Below are 14,576 nucleotides of genomic sequence, written 5' to 3'. Positions count from 1 at the left end.
TTCTTTTGAATTGTGTCTTTTGCTACCTCTGCCTGGATTTCCCTTGTCCCTGTGTTCATCAGTTTTTGTGAAGATTTTTCTGTCCTGTTTTTTTTTGTCCCTGATCATGTCTACCTGCTCCTCTGTGTTTTTGACCTCCTGGCCTGTTTTTTGACTAACGATTTTTGCCTGAGCCCTACTGTACCTTTGCCTTTCTGCCATCTACTTCATTAAAGAAGTTTTCTCTTTACACTGCCTGTTTTGAGTCTGCTCTTGGGTCCTCACTTCACCTCAGCTCGACACTCCTGACAACTTAGGGGTGTAGTGGTTTAGTCTGGCTAACGCAACTTCAAAGCTCTGTGAGCATTTGGTCTGGCAAAGATATTAAGCCCAACCGTTTCCCAAAGTGCGTGGTTGACCCGCCTCCCTGAAATGCCTCAGTTTGCTACTGGTCGAAGCCAGAAAAGGCTGTGACGAAGCTTAAACCAATCACATCACTCTTTCCTCTGACGTATGTGATGCGACGGGGCTAACTGGTAGATTAAACTCTTACCAAAGCCGGTCGGGAGCAAGGCGAAAACGTCCTTCCTTTCAATAAATACCTCCAGGGCTGCTCTTTGCTCCATGTTCGTAATGTTTCTAGTGAATGAAGTGCTTCCGGCATAGATTCTGTAAACAATCTATGGCTTCCGGTCGCAGTTCTACTACGTCACTGCCTTGAACACGCCTCTACCCAGGGCCATTGGAGATGCTCAAAGTTGATTGGCTCCCGATTTTTCGGGAGCTTGGAAGAGCTGTAGATAGCTTGCCTGGCCAGACTAAGCTCGCAACAGGCCCTCGTGTTGCGTCACGCTTAGGATGGGCGGGCCCAGGCTAGTAGTGGTTAGCACGGTTGCCTCACAGCAAGAAGGTTTTGGGTTCAAACCTTGCAACTGACAGGGGCCTTTCTGTGTGGAGTTTGCATGTTCTACTCATGCCTGCTGGGTTTCTATGGAATCAATTTTGTGCTTTCGTCAACCGTTCATACTCACATACATTGCCCATATGTGAGTATGAATGGTTGATCATCTGTGTTGTTTGACACAACACAGATGACTCCACGTATAAGTGGCATAGAAAATTCAAAGGTCACTTCTCTTATCCAGTCATTGACTGAAGACTTTACATCAATATAATGGGCTCCCATGAGTTTTATCTGGAATTTTATTTACACTTCAGTTTAAAGCATCCAATCAAATTCATCAATGTAGAGAGAAACATTTTTTTTTAAACTTGTTGACCTTTTGTTGGCTGGATACTTTCAAATGAATACAGTGGTGCTTGAAAGTTTGTGAACCCTTTAAAATTTTTTATATTTCTGCATAAATTTGACCTAAAACATCATCAGATTTTCACACAAGTCCTGAAAGTAGATAAAGAGAACCCAGTTAAACAAATGAGATGAAAATATTATACTTGGTCATTTATTTATTGAGGAAAATGATCCAATATTACATATCTGTGAGTGGCAAAAGTATGTGAACGTCTAGGATTAGCAGTTAATTTGAAGGTGAAATTAGAGTCAGGTGTTTTCAATCAATGGGATGACAATCAGGTGTGAGGGGGCACCCTGGTTTACTTAAAGAACAGGGATCTATCAAAGTCTGATCTTCACAACACATGTTTGTGGAAGTATATCATAGCACGAACAAAGGAGATTTCTGAGAACCTCAGAAAAAGCGTTTCTGAGTGGTTGTCCAGTGCTTTGTGCTTTAATGCTTGGTGTGATGTTCCGAGCGATGTTGTGCAGTGGTGTAGCAGTGGCTGTGCAGGTGGTTTGGGACATACCAGTGCTCTGTATGGCGGTGTTTCTGTGTTCGCTTTGTGGATCCATGGTGTGGTGTTTGAGCGATGTTGCTGGAGGCATCACGGCGGCTGTGCTGGAGATATGGGACTTGTTTTCGTGCCCCTTTTGGTGGGACTGTGGCTGCTACACCACTGGAATGATATCCTGACCTCTATTTGGTGGACTTTTTTTTTCTTCTTTCTGCCTATAATTGTAAAGTGACCTTGGGTTTTGAGAAAAGCACTATATAAATTGAACTTATTATTATTGTTATTATTATTGTTGATGCTCATCAGGTTGGAAAAGGTTACAAAACCATCTCTAAAGAGTTTGGACTCCACCAATCCACAGTCAGACAGATTGTGTACAAATGGAGGAAATTCAAGACCATTGTTACCTAGCCTGGCTAACGTGACTTCAAAGCTCTCCGAGCTATTGGTCTGGCCAAGATATTAAGCCCAACCGTTTCCCAGAGCCCGTGGTTGACCCGCCTCCCTGAAATGCCTCAGTTTGCTACTGGTCGAAGCCAGAAAAGGCTGTGACAAAGCTTAAACCAATCACATCACTCTTTCCTCTGACGTATGTGACGTGACGGGGCTAACTGGTAGATTAAACTCTTACCAAAGCCAGTCGGGAGCAAGGTGAAAACGTCCTTCCTTTCAATAAATACCTCCATGGCTGCTCTTTGCTCCGTTTTCAATGAGAACTTCCCGTTGAATGCTTTCAATACAGCATCTATGCGTAATAGATGCGGAAGCGTGAATGAAGCACTTCCGGCATAGATTCTGTAAACAATCTATGGCTTCCGGTCGCAGTTCTACTACATCAGTGCCTTGAACATGCCTCTACCCAGGGCCGTTGGAGATGCTCAAAGTTGATTGGTTCCCGATTTTTCGGGAGCTTGGAAGAGCTGTAGATAGCTTGCCTGGCCAGACTAAGCTCGCAACAGGCCCTCATGTTGCGTCACGCTTAGGATGGGCGGGCCCAGGCTAATTGTTACCCTCCCCAGGAGTGGTCGACCAACAAAGATCACTCCAAGAGCAAGGCGTGTAATAGTCGGCGAGGTCACAAAGAACCTCAGGGTAACTTCTAAGCAACTGAAGGCCTCTCTCACATTGGCTAATGTTCATGAGTCCACCATCAGGAGAACACTGAACAACAATGGTGTGCATGGCAGGGTTGCAAGGAGAAAGCCACTGCTCTCCAAAAAGAACATTGCTGCTCATTTGCAGTTTGCTAAAAATCACGTGGACAAGCCAGAAGGCTATTGGAAAAATATTTTGTGGATGGATGAGACCAAAATAGTACTTTTTGGTTTAAATGAGAAGCATTATGTTTGGAGAAAGGAAAAGACTGCATTCCAGCATAAGAACCTTATCCCATCTGTGAAACATGGTGGTGGTAGTATCATGGTTTGGGCCTGTTTTGCTGCATCTGGGCCAGGATGGCTTGCCAACATTGATGGAACAATGAATTCTGAATTATACCAGTGAATTCTAAAAGAAAATGTCAGGACATCTGTCCATGAACTGAGTCTCAAGAGAAGGTGGGTCATGCAGCAAGACAACGACCCTAAGCACACAAGTCATTCTACCAAAGAATGGTTAAAGAAGAATAAAGTTAATGTTTTGGAATGGCCAAGTCAAAGTCCTGACCTTAGTCCAGTCAAAATGTTGTGGAAGGACCTGAATCGAGCAGTTCATGTGAGGAAACCCACCAACATCCCAGAGTTGAAGCTGTTCTGTACGGAGGAATGGGCTAAAATTCCTCCAAGCCGGTGTGCAGGACTGATCAGCAGTTACTGGAAATGTTTAGTTGCAGTTATTGCTGCACAAGGGGGTCACACCAGATACTGAAAGCAAAGGTTCACATACTTTTGCCACTCACAGATATGTAATATTGGATCATTTTCCTCAATAAATAAATGACCAAGTATAATATTTTTGTCTCATTTGTTTAACTGGGTTCTCTTTATCTACTTTTAGGACTTGTGTGAAAATCTAATGATGTTTTAGGTCATATTTATGCAGAAATATAGAAAATTCTAAAGGGTTCACAAACTTTCAAGCACCACTGTAAGTCTAATTTCTCAGTATTCTTTTTTACGTTGGACAGAAAGATTTCTCTACTGTTGTAAGTTGTTTCTGTTGCACCTTCTATCCCACTTTTCCTTCTTATTAAACATTTACATAGTATTTAGTTGTTTAGTTCTTATACAGTGTATGGTGTCTTTTACATGTAGTACTATATCTACTGTGTGTGTGTGTGTGTGTGTGTGTTCCGTGTATGTATCTGCATGCACAAAGTTTCTTTTCTGTGGTCAAAGCAGCTGCCCTTAATCTTAACTTTAACCCCTTAATCTATTAGTCTCATACACTTACTGTAAGTGTACTGTGTGTGGTGGGCGTGGCCGTTTATACTGGTTGAACTTTGTATGTAAATTTGGAACAATAAAGCCTGAAGGCAGCTGGAAAGTGTGTGAGTGCATAACTTGAGTTACTGACAGAAGGTGAGTTTTGTGAGCTTTTGATTTTCAGAATCAATCAAATTATTACTTTAGAATATTGATCTTCATTGAAAATATTTTGTAAGTACACTATTCTGAAACACAGAGGGCTTGATAAGGTAAAAAGAATTAATCCAAATAACTAATTAAAGCAATAATGATATCTGATATAAAGCATAATGCTAGATTCTTGTCTGTGGCATTCAAATGTTTCTGCTTAGTCTCACTTTAAAGGTTACATGACGTGAATAAACTTTAATTGTTTTATGTGACACGCAGGGAACTTGGTATAAATGATTCATTCATGGTACAACGATGTTGCAAAGTTGACTAAATTCATGTTCGGAAAGTTCAGAACTTTTAAGGTAGGATCATGCTGAATGGTAAGGTGGTTAGGGAATAAACCTAGCAACAAAAACCTGGCAAGATTCAAATGATGCCGCATTAACTTTCTTCTAAATCCCAGCAGTGTTAAAGTTTAACATGAAGTATTTATCAGTGACGCTCACATTGAGCTGGCTTAGCTAAGTCTCTGTTTTCAAATGAAGAAGTCTTACAGTGTGTGTGTTCATCAATGACGTGATTCATACGTATACTGATAATTATAAGTAATTTTGGTAAAATAATGAAAGTGATTCTTTAACCATGACACACCAAGGCAATACAGCTTCACTATATTGAAGGTAATGGCAATAAGACATTTCTTTGAAATGGTTCCTCACTGATATCGAGCTCTGCAGTAAAGTTTGAGAAATTTAGGACAACCCTTTTAAACGGTCTCGTCCAATCAGCTGTGTGGAGATGGAACGTTCCAAGAATAGGCAGTGTAGAAGGTTTATCAGGGGTGAACAGTCCACTGTGTCACACATGGCCACCCTCTGACAGTCAGCAAAACTCCTGAGAAACTACGTAATCCAGGTCATATGAACAGACTGTGTTATCTAAAGACTTTTGCTACATTCAGCTGGGTCAAGTGTCTCGTCTTTTTCACTGGAAGTATTTTTAGTATAAAAGCAAGTCTTCATTGCATTCACCTTGGTGTTGCGTGTAATCTCTTCATTGCTATGAGGTATGTAAGAGGCATGTACAACTTTGTATCATTAAATATCGTTAAAGTTACTTTTATTGTTTACTAAAATATTGCAACTAAATTCCATTTGATTGACTGGAAGAGTGTTATGTTCCAGTGTGTGTGTGTGTTAGGCACCCTATTTTTTTTTCATACAAACCTTGTTCTCGATTTCTATTTTATGACTTCTACCGTACAATACCAAGTCAGTACAAAAACATTTTAGAGTCCAAACGTTTGTTTTCCAGCATGAAATTAAATGTTACAGAAAAAATTTTTTGTATCTGAGCAGTATATTACATAAGAGAGCACTTTTCAGATTAAAAAAGAAAACATAATGAAGGCGACTGGGTTTCGGTGCAAAATGAAGAAGCGAGTGTGACAAAGTGTCCAGAAGAACTGGTTCTGTAAGATGCTCAGTAAAACCTACAGCTCATTTCCTTATAAAACTGCACTCACTGTACCTGAGACTACTATTTTTTTTTTAAAGCAAAGGGTTGTCTCACACCAAATATTAACTTTGTTTCATTTATTATGGCTTACTGATTACTGTTTATAGTATTTTTTCAATTAATGTTGAAACATTTCATTTCATTATTTTCAAGCCATTTTTGGTCTACAGCATTTCTTTACATGTGCCTAAGACTTTTACACCGTACTGTATATATTACAGTGGATATAAAAAGTGTACACACCCTGCTAAAATGATCGGTTTTTCTGATGTAAAAAAAAAATGAGACCATGATAAATAATTTCAAAACATTTCCCACCTTTAATGTGACCTATAACCTGTACAATTCAATTGAAAACAAACAAATCTGTTAGGGGGAAAATAGAAAGAATAAAAAACGTACAATAAGCTGGTTGTATAAGTGTGCACACCCTTAAACTAATACTTTGTTGAAGCACCTTTTGATTTAATTACAGCATTCAGTCTTTTTGGGGTCACACCTGCCATCAATTAAAATGACTCTGATTAACCCCAAATAAAGTTCAGACATTTACTCAGTCGCATCCTCCAGCAAAAGCCAGGGTTCACAGAGAGCTTACAAAGCAGCAAAGGGATCTCATTGTTGAAAGGTATCAGTCAGGAGAAGGGGACAAAAACATTTCCACGGCATTAGACATACCATGGAGCACAGTGAAGACAGTCATCAAGAAGTGGAGAAAATATGGGACAACAGTGACATTACCGAGAACTGGACGTCGCTCCAAAATCAATGAAAAGACGAGACGAAAACTGGTCAGGGAGGTTGCCGAGAGGCCTACAGCAACACTGAAGGAGCTGCAGGGATTTCTGGCAAGTACTGGTTGTGTACTACATGTGACAACAATCTCCCGTATTCTCCATATGTCTGGGCTATGGGGTAAGGCCAAAGAAAAACATCCAGGCTCGGCTAAATTTTGCAAAAAAAAAAAAACATCAATTCTCCCAAAAGCATGTGGGAAAATGTGTTATGGTCTGATGAAACCAAGGTTGAACTTTTTGGCCACAATTCCAAAAGGTATGTTTGGTGCAAAAACAACACTGTGCATCACCAAAAAAACACCATACCCACGGTGAAGCATGGTGGTGGCAGCGTCATGTTTTGGGGGTGTTTTTCTTCAGCTGGAACAGGGGCTTTAGTCAAGGTGGAGGGAATTATGAACAGTTCTAAATACCAGTCAATTTTGGCCCAAAACCTTCAGGTGTCTGCTAGAAAGATGAAGATGAAGAGGAATTTCATCTTTCAGCATGACCATGACCCCAAGCATACATCAAAATCAGAAAAAAAAATGGCATCACCAGAAGAAAATTAAAGTTTTGGAACGTCCCAGCCAGAGCCCAGACCTAAATCCAATTGAAAATCTGTAGGGTGACCTGAAGAGGGCTGTGCACAAGAGACGCCCTCGCACTCTGACAGATTTGGAGCGCTTTTGCAAGGAAGAGTGGGCAAATATTGCCAAGTCTAGATGTGGCAGGCTGCTGGACTCCAACCCAAAAAGACTGAATGCTGTAATTAAATCAAAAGGTGCTTCAACAAAGTATTAGTTTAAGGGTGTGCACACTTATGCAACCAGCTTATTGCATGTTTTTTATTTTTTATGTCCCCCCTCAACAGATTTGTTTGGTGTAAGTTGAATTGTACAGGTTATAGGTCACGTTAAAGGTGGGAAAAGTTTTGAAATTATTTATCTTGATCTCATTTTTTAACATCAGAAAAAAATTATCATTTTAACAGGATGTGTACACTTTTTATCTATCTATCTATCTATCTATCTATCTATCTATCTATCTATCTATCTATCTATCTATCTATCTATCTATCGTGTATATATATATATATATATATATATATATATATATATATATATATATATATATAGAGAGAGAGAGAGAGAGAGAGAGAGAGCACCCTGGATGACTTTATTTCTTTGGCATCCAGTATTATATTCTGATTTCAATGCAAACCCATTTATGTGAAATCTTTTGAACACTAAAGCTTACATTCTTTAAGGATAAGGAAGGCTTAAATTGTAAATGATTAAATGAGGGAGTGCTTATCCTCCTGCATTTCTCATACCACCTTTATTTGGTATCATGTGCTTGTCATGACTACCTGTTATAAAGTAAAAGTATTTCAAGACGTGTTTCAGATTTTTATTTAAAAAAAAGTTTGTTGTTCGCAAGGTATAATCAAATACCCTATTAAAACACATTTCAAATAAAATATAAATTAAATCATAATCGTGGTTAGTACTGGGATGCAAAAATTGTAACTTGTTACAGCATTGAGTCATGAATGAATGCAGCTAAAATTAAAACAGATGTCCTGAATTTACAGACACAGTCAAGGAGTCCTCAAGATGTACAAAGCCGAAGGAAAGGGAGGATTCTGAGCCATTTGTATCAAACTTCATCACAAGACCCTGTGTCTGCTCAGGACCAGCGATTATCCCAAGTCACCATGGCTAGCATTCCTAAACAGTGGGTGATGAAACCTTTGTCACCTAAATTAGAGAAGTCTGACTTAAGGACCTTGTCAAGCCCTGGCAGTGAACCATATTCCTTAGAGAAGAGCTGGAGTCTCAACCAGAATGGTGATTCCTATTTATTCAGCTTTGATAACATCTCAGTGACCCAGTCCTCTGTGAGAGTCGTGAATGGAAAGGGTTTCGAGGATGCTGTCAGCACCAAGCAAGTGACTGTGTCTGAAGACAGCAGTACCAGTGGGGAATGGCAGCCTAGTACGCCCAACAGCCTCAGTTCTGCAAGCAGTACAGACTCCCACATGGGTTTCTACTCCTTTGTGGATGACCCAACAAGCCCAGAAGCTGAGAAGAATGAAGTTTACATGATCTCACCTCAGAGACAGGCCAAACTATCAACTCTAAAAGAGAAGAGTAGCTTTAAGCTGCAGACTTATATGCAGGAGAGAAAACCTCAGAAGCTGTTCCAAGAGAATAATGGTGATTACCAGTACCATGTTGGTGACACATCAGGAATGGACAATGATGAAGAGAAACCAGATCGAATGGAGATCATCCGGAGTCAGGCACCCAAAAAGAGTGGTGTCTTCAAAGAGAGTGCCTTGGACAAGCTGGATCTTACTCACTCCACCCAGCAGCTGGTTGAGGGATTTAGTCTTTGCTATAGTCCTGTGAGCACAAAGTCTCTGCAGTCTGAAGCAGAGCCTGGCACCATTGACAACCAGCAGATTGACTTCAATGCAGCACGCAAACAGTTCCAAATGATGGAGTGCACAAAGCAAAACCCCTTCTGGAAGAGTTCTCAACAAACGTCACTGTCACCAAAACTAAAGGAACGATCATTGTCTGTAGGAGGTAAACCTTTAACAAAGCACATTCGCAAAACTGAGATCCTAAAAGATGACTCTTGGAAGAGACAAGAGGATGAGACAAGGTCCATCAAAGTAGATCTCGAAGATAGGATTCAAACTAGCTTGATAGATAATGTAGACTTGGGACTTGACAATCAAGGTGTGGGCTCCACAAGTTTTGGAAGTGTATCCACTGAGCCATCCATGTTAGAGATCACAACTGTGACTAGCATGAGTGAAACACCCATTGAGCGAGAGATCCGAATAGCTCAGGAACGAGAGCAAGACCTCAGGCGTTCACGAGGTATATTTCTCCCAGACACATCAGAGATGGTTGAGATCAAGACCAAACCTATTCTGTCCCTACCAACACCACAAATAAAGCCTATCAAAGTCAAAGATTCCAATAGAATGAGTTTACTAATACAACGTGAGATGGAAAGGGTTAATCAGAACCCAGGCCTTTATGACAGAGGAAGTATACATAATCTAGATGAGAGGAAGAGACCTTTTTTGTCACTATCAGACCAACTAGACATTATATCTTCGAGTACAAGCCCAAGCATAAATCCCACTGACAGATCTATTATTACAGAGGATGCATCAATTACAGAGAACCCTGTGGAAGTAGATCATGTATTTATCTCTGAGGAGCCTCTCTCAAGCTGTTGCCCTCATCGACATGCAGATGACACAATGATTTGGAAGGAAAGTACTGCAAAAATTCCAGACAGAACATCTGGAATGAGTTCATACACCAAGGATTGGGATGACAAAGAAAACAATAAAGCCAAAACTGCAAACCAACCATTTTGGATGGCAGATTATAAGCCAAAAGTGTCACGGAGAACCTTTACTGCGACGTCTCCTATTTCCTTTCAACCTGAACCTGTAAGAAGCAGTAGATCTACAGAAGCTTGGAGATCTTTTTCTGAGAGCTCAAGTGAGTGGCCCCGCATGTTAAATGCCCCAGATATAATCCGCAGAGAGATCGAGGAGAACCTCAGACGAGAGCAGGAGCTTCAAGAACTAAGAGAAACAAGCAATCTATCAGGTGCCTCAGAACCCACATTGTCATCTTTCATCACCTCAGATAAGGTGTCTGGGCAAAGTAATAGTGATCAAACTCCAATAAACAGTTCTTATGACAATTTAGTGGAGGTAGAAGCGCCACAAAAATCTACACAGAGGACCAGTTCCAGTTCCTCCTATTCCTGGAATGTGGATCCCACCCCTGGGACCTGGACGTCAGTGCCAGGTATAACAATTGATTGTTCAACTTTTATTTTTGAGTCAGGCCAGTAATTTTGGTTTTACAATAGAATTACCTGTGCAAGAAGTTCACATTTTTATTAAATTACAAGAGGTCATTTGCAGTTCAAGAACAAGAATCCTTATATGACCCAGTGATACCAGCAATATACCCACAGATTACCCAATGTGGAATTTAAACAGGGAAATAACAAGGAGTAATAAGTCAGTCAATAAAAGTCTGTTCAAACACATATTGAGTGTTTACATTTTTCACACTAGGTACCAAATTTCCCAAAAACCTAGAACATGGCATCTTTTGTTTGAACCTACCCATTTTTCAATTGATCAAAAAATATTGGAACATGTGACTGACTGGTGTTTCTTGTTGCCCAGGTGTGCCCTGTTAGATTGATTGTTTTAATAATTAATAGCTCTGAATGTCTAATTTTGGTCTGAGCTCTGGGTTTCACTTGTGAAGAACACTTTTGTTGTTAAGAAGGATAAACCAACAGGTCATATCAGAGCCATTGCACAAGCATTGGCATAGCCAATAAAACAATTGGGAATGTCTTGAAATAAAAAGAAACCACTGGTGTACTAACAACCAGACATCAAATAAGTTGGCCAAGGAAAACAACAGGAGTTGATAACAGAAACATATTTTAAGAGCTGTGAAAAATAAAACACCCAAAAACAACAGTCAGTGACATCATCAACAACCTCTATGGGGCAAGGGTGAAGGTATCACAATCCACCAGATAGATAGATAGATAAACTTTATTGTCATTCACCTGTACATTCAGAATGCACATTTGAACGAAATTTAATTCCACTGGCTTATGTCATAATACTGCTGCATATAGCTATTGCACATAGTCCGGTAAACACAATATCAAATTTAATGATTAGATACTTTTAAAAAAAAACTTGAATAAAATATACTAACTATACTTAAAAAAGAGAAGACTTTGAGAGCAGAAATATAGCGGCCATTACACAAAATGCAAATCAGGCATCAGCAGTCAGAATCAGAAACACAAATTGGAAATTGCAAAGAAATCCAGAGATGAACCATAAAAGTCCTGGAACCAAAATTAACCTCTACCAAAGTGATGGAAAGACCAAAGTGTGGAGAAAGAAAGGATCTGCTCTTGATCCAAAATAGACAAGTTCATTGGTCAAGCATGATGGAGGACGTGTCATGACTTGGGCGTGCATGGCTGGAACAGTCTCACTAATCTTTATTGATGATGTAGCTCATGATTGTAGCAGCAGAATGGATTCAGAAGTCTACAGAAACATTCTATCTGCCAGTTTACAGAGAAATGGATCCAATCTAATTAGGGGGAACTTCATCATGCAGCAAGACAGCGACACAAAACACACTGCCAACACAACAAAGGACTTCATCAGGGGAAAAAGTGGAAGGTTTTCGACGGGACAAGTCCTTCACCTCTTAAAGGGAGGAAACCCCCCCAAAACAAACAACAGCTGAAAGAAGCTGCACTACAAACTTGGAAAACAACCAAAAAAGAAGAATGCAATAGTTGGGTGATGTCAGTGGGTAATGCAAGCAAGGGGTGTGCAACCAAGGATTAAGTCTTATTTACTTAAATTATCTGTATATCAACTTATTTGTTCCTATACTTTTTTCACATAAAAATTGGGTGGTCTGCCACCAAAGATGCCATGGTCTAAGTTGTTTAACACATCTAGATATAAATATCAGGAAATTAATGAAAGCTTAAATTCTGAGCTACAGTATCATGTTATATTCGCCTTTTGATCTAAAACCCAAATGTCTTCAGTGTATAACAAAAAAAAAAGTCCTTGTTGTTTCAGTACTTCCAGAGGGGACTGTATATCTGTATATGTGAATATACTTTCTGTTTCACACAGATTTACTGCAGGTAACTGATTAACTTTTGTGTTCCTTGTTTATGGATATCATTGTACGATTAGACAAAATATTTTACCCAAGTAGCCTCTGACCTTTGATCACATGCAAGGTGAACGAGCCACAGTGCAGCGTCAAAATGTTAATTATTGATCTCACGGACATGAACATGCAACTTAAAGATGGTTCTATATTTTGAAATCTTAATGGGCTGTTCCGTTATTATATCTAATTAATATTTCTGGTGACTTTGATACTAAATCTGACAGGTTATTTTTGGTATTTGTTTGTTTGATTAATTATATTACATCAGGCCCCACTTCTCTTCCACAGCCCCCCGTTCAAGACTTTCCTCCATCATGACAGCCCAACCTTGGAGCGCCCCAAAGCACACAACCTCTACAGTTCATAAGGCAGTTTCTTCTCTTCCTTCTAGTCCATTACCTGAAACCTCCTCCCAAAAGGGTCTGACAAAGACATTGCTGGATGACTTTGAGGAAAGACGAGTCAGACTGAAGCTTGAGGAGAGTTCTGTAAGTGAGCCAGCTACTTTTCCCAAGTATTCACTTTTCATGCACTTTCACAAAGAGTAATAGCTAGAAATCCTTCGCATTGTGAATTGCCATTGACTGCATAAACAATACACATAGAACTAGGTTGAGCTAGGACAATCAAATTAGTAATTATCATTATATAATCAAATTTTTTTTAAATGCACGATATATTCTCAACCCTGAGTGTTTAACTGTGACTGGTTCTGTCGTCCTTTCTAGTATGCTGGGATTCTGCCTGTTGATAACATTAACAATGAGGTAAGAAGTCTGGTCCATGTCTAACATGTAACGTATTTGGAGACCTTCACTTCTTTACAGGTGATTGTTTCTTTCCTACAGGTTGTAGAAGTGACTCGTGTAATACGGCACAAAAACACAAGAGCTCTACGTTGGGAAGCGGGTGTGTATGCCAATGAAGAAGACAACTGAGTCTGGGCATGCTGTGCAAGTGGAAAACATGCAAGCTTTATACTAATGTTCGTAGCAATGATCTCCAGACTTGATTAACTGGATAGGCTGGATTTAACTGACACCTTGTACTTACATTGGCACCACCCTTTGGTGGCGCTTAGCTATAGACGCAACATGAATTATGAAGGCCATCAGGAGATACAGAAAACTACGTCATGGGATGGATCATGATTAAAGAACAATGGTCATTATTTCATGATTTAAGTGTTCTTGGATGGAAACATGGTTTCTCAAAACTTCAGAACTTTTTTTTTTACTGAATATCTAACAATCATTGCCTGATGTTAGTCAGAGTTGTATAAAATTCCATAGTTTGAGAAACTTGCCAATAAATGTCAACTAATTATTCAGTATTACCAGCAAAAATAAGGAAAAAAAGACGTTGAAAACCTGTACCAAATTTTAAAAACAACAACTTGTAATCATAAGTGAAAACATGAAAATCTCTAACAGTTGTCTGGATCTTAAAATAGTCATGTTATATTTTTAAATGATAAGGAACTTGCACTTATTATTTTCTTCTTCTTCTTAAGTAAATTTACTTTGTGATCTTAAGTATGTTTCTTACTTGCAAATAGAAATCCCAGTTTTAGCCACAATGACTGATTCATGCAATATTAATAATATCAATCCCCAAAATGAATCAAATAGAAAGCACATAGAGTTTTCAACTAACACTGAACAGAACAAGCTCTTCAGCAGGACACGGGTGGAATAATTGACCATCCAGCAGTTCTTGACTTGGCTGTCGAAAGACTGACCTCAGGTCATGTTCTGCGAGGCTGAAGCAAGCCCTTTCAGCACTTTATCCTGTGTTTAGTACCAGTAGATTCATTTATAACCTACAACAAAGGATGCAAAGGGCACATGCACTGGTATAACTGAACAGTAGAGGGAGGCAGTACTGAATTCAGTAAGGTTCAAATCCTTTTGTGTTTTCACCCATTCAATGATCTTCAGTGAGGATAATAATGGCGAACATGAAACAGTGTAAATAACAAGTGGAGACAGAATTAGTCATTTGAAAAATGGTTGCAATTTTAAACAAGTTGCTAGAGGATTTATTTATATCCTTAATCATAACAGATGTCTCTTTCTAACCAAAATGGATATGTGAACCATTTCAGAATCTACATGAATATGCTAATTTGTACATTAATGTGATATTTGTATTTGATGAGTTGGAATAAAATAAAATGA

At 39.3% G+C, this 14,576-nt stretch overlaps 1 protein-coding gene across 2 annotated transcripts; it reads left to right on the top strand.

Annotated features, from left to right (window-relative positions):
* The first annotated feature begins 4,269 nt into the window (after nt 1–4,269).
* Nucleotides 4,270–14,576, top strand: misp (mitotic spindle positioning). 2 transcript variants are annotated; one of them, XM_060941668.1, is made up of 5 exons: nt 4,270–4,313; nt 8,205–10,458; nt 12,685–12,884; nt 13,125–13,163; nt 13,245–14,576. In XM_060941668.1, the coding sequence occupies exons 2-5, from the start codon at nt 8,328–8,330 to the stop codon at nt 13,332–13,334; spliced, it is 2,460 nt and encodes an 819-aa protein (XP_060797651.1). In that variant the 5' UTR covers nt 4,270–4,313; nt 8,205–8,327; the 3' UTR covers nt 13,335–14,576. The 2 variants fall into 2 exon arrangements, with proteins under 2 accessions (XP_060797651.1, XP_060797650.1); XM_060941667.1 differs by lacking the exon at nt 4,270–4,313 and adding an exon at nt 5,158–5,379.

This window comes from Neoarius graeffei, chromosome 15 (assembly GCF_027579695.1).
Source record: "Neoarius graeffei isolate fNeoGra1 chromosome 15, fNeoGra1.pri, whole genome shotgun sequence".
NCBI lineage: Eukaryota > Metazoa > Chordata > Actinopteri > Siluriformes > Ariidae > Neoarius > Neoarius graeffei.
This window is presented reverse-complemented; position numbering and strand designations above follow the sequence as displayed.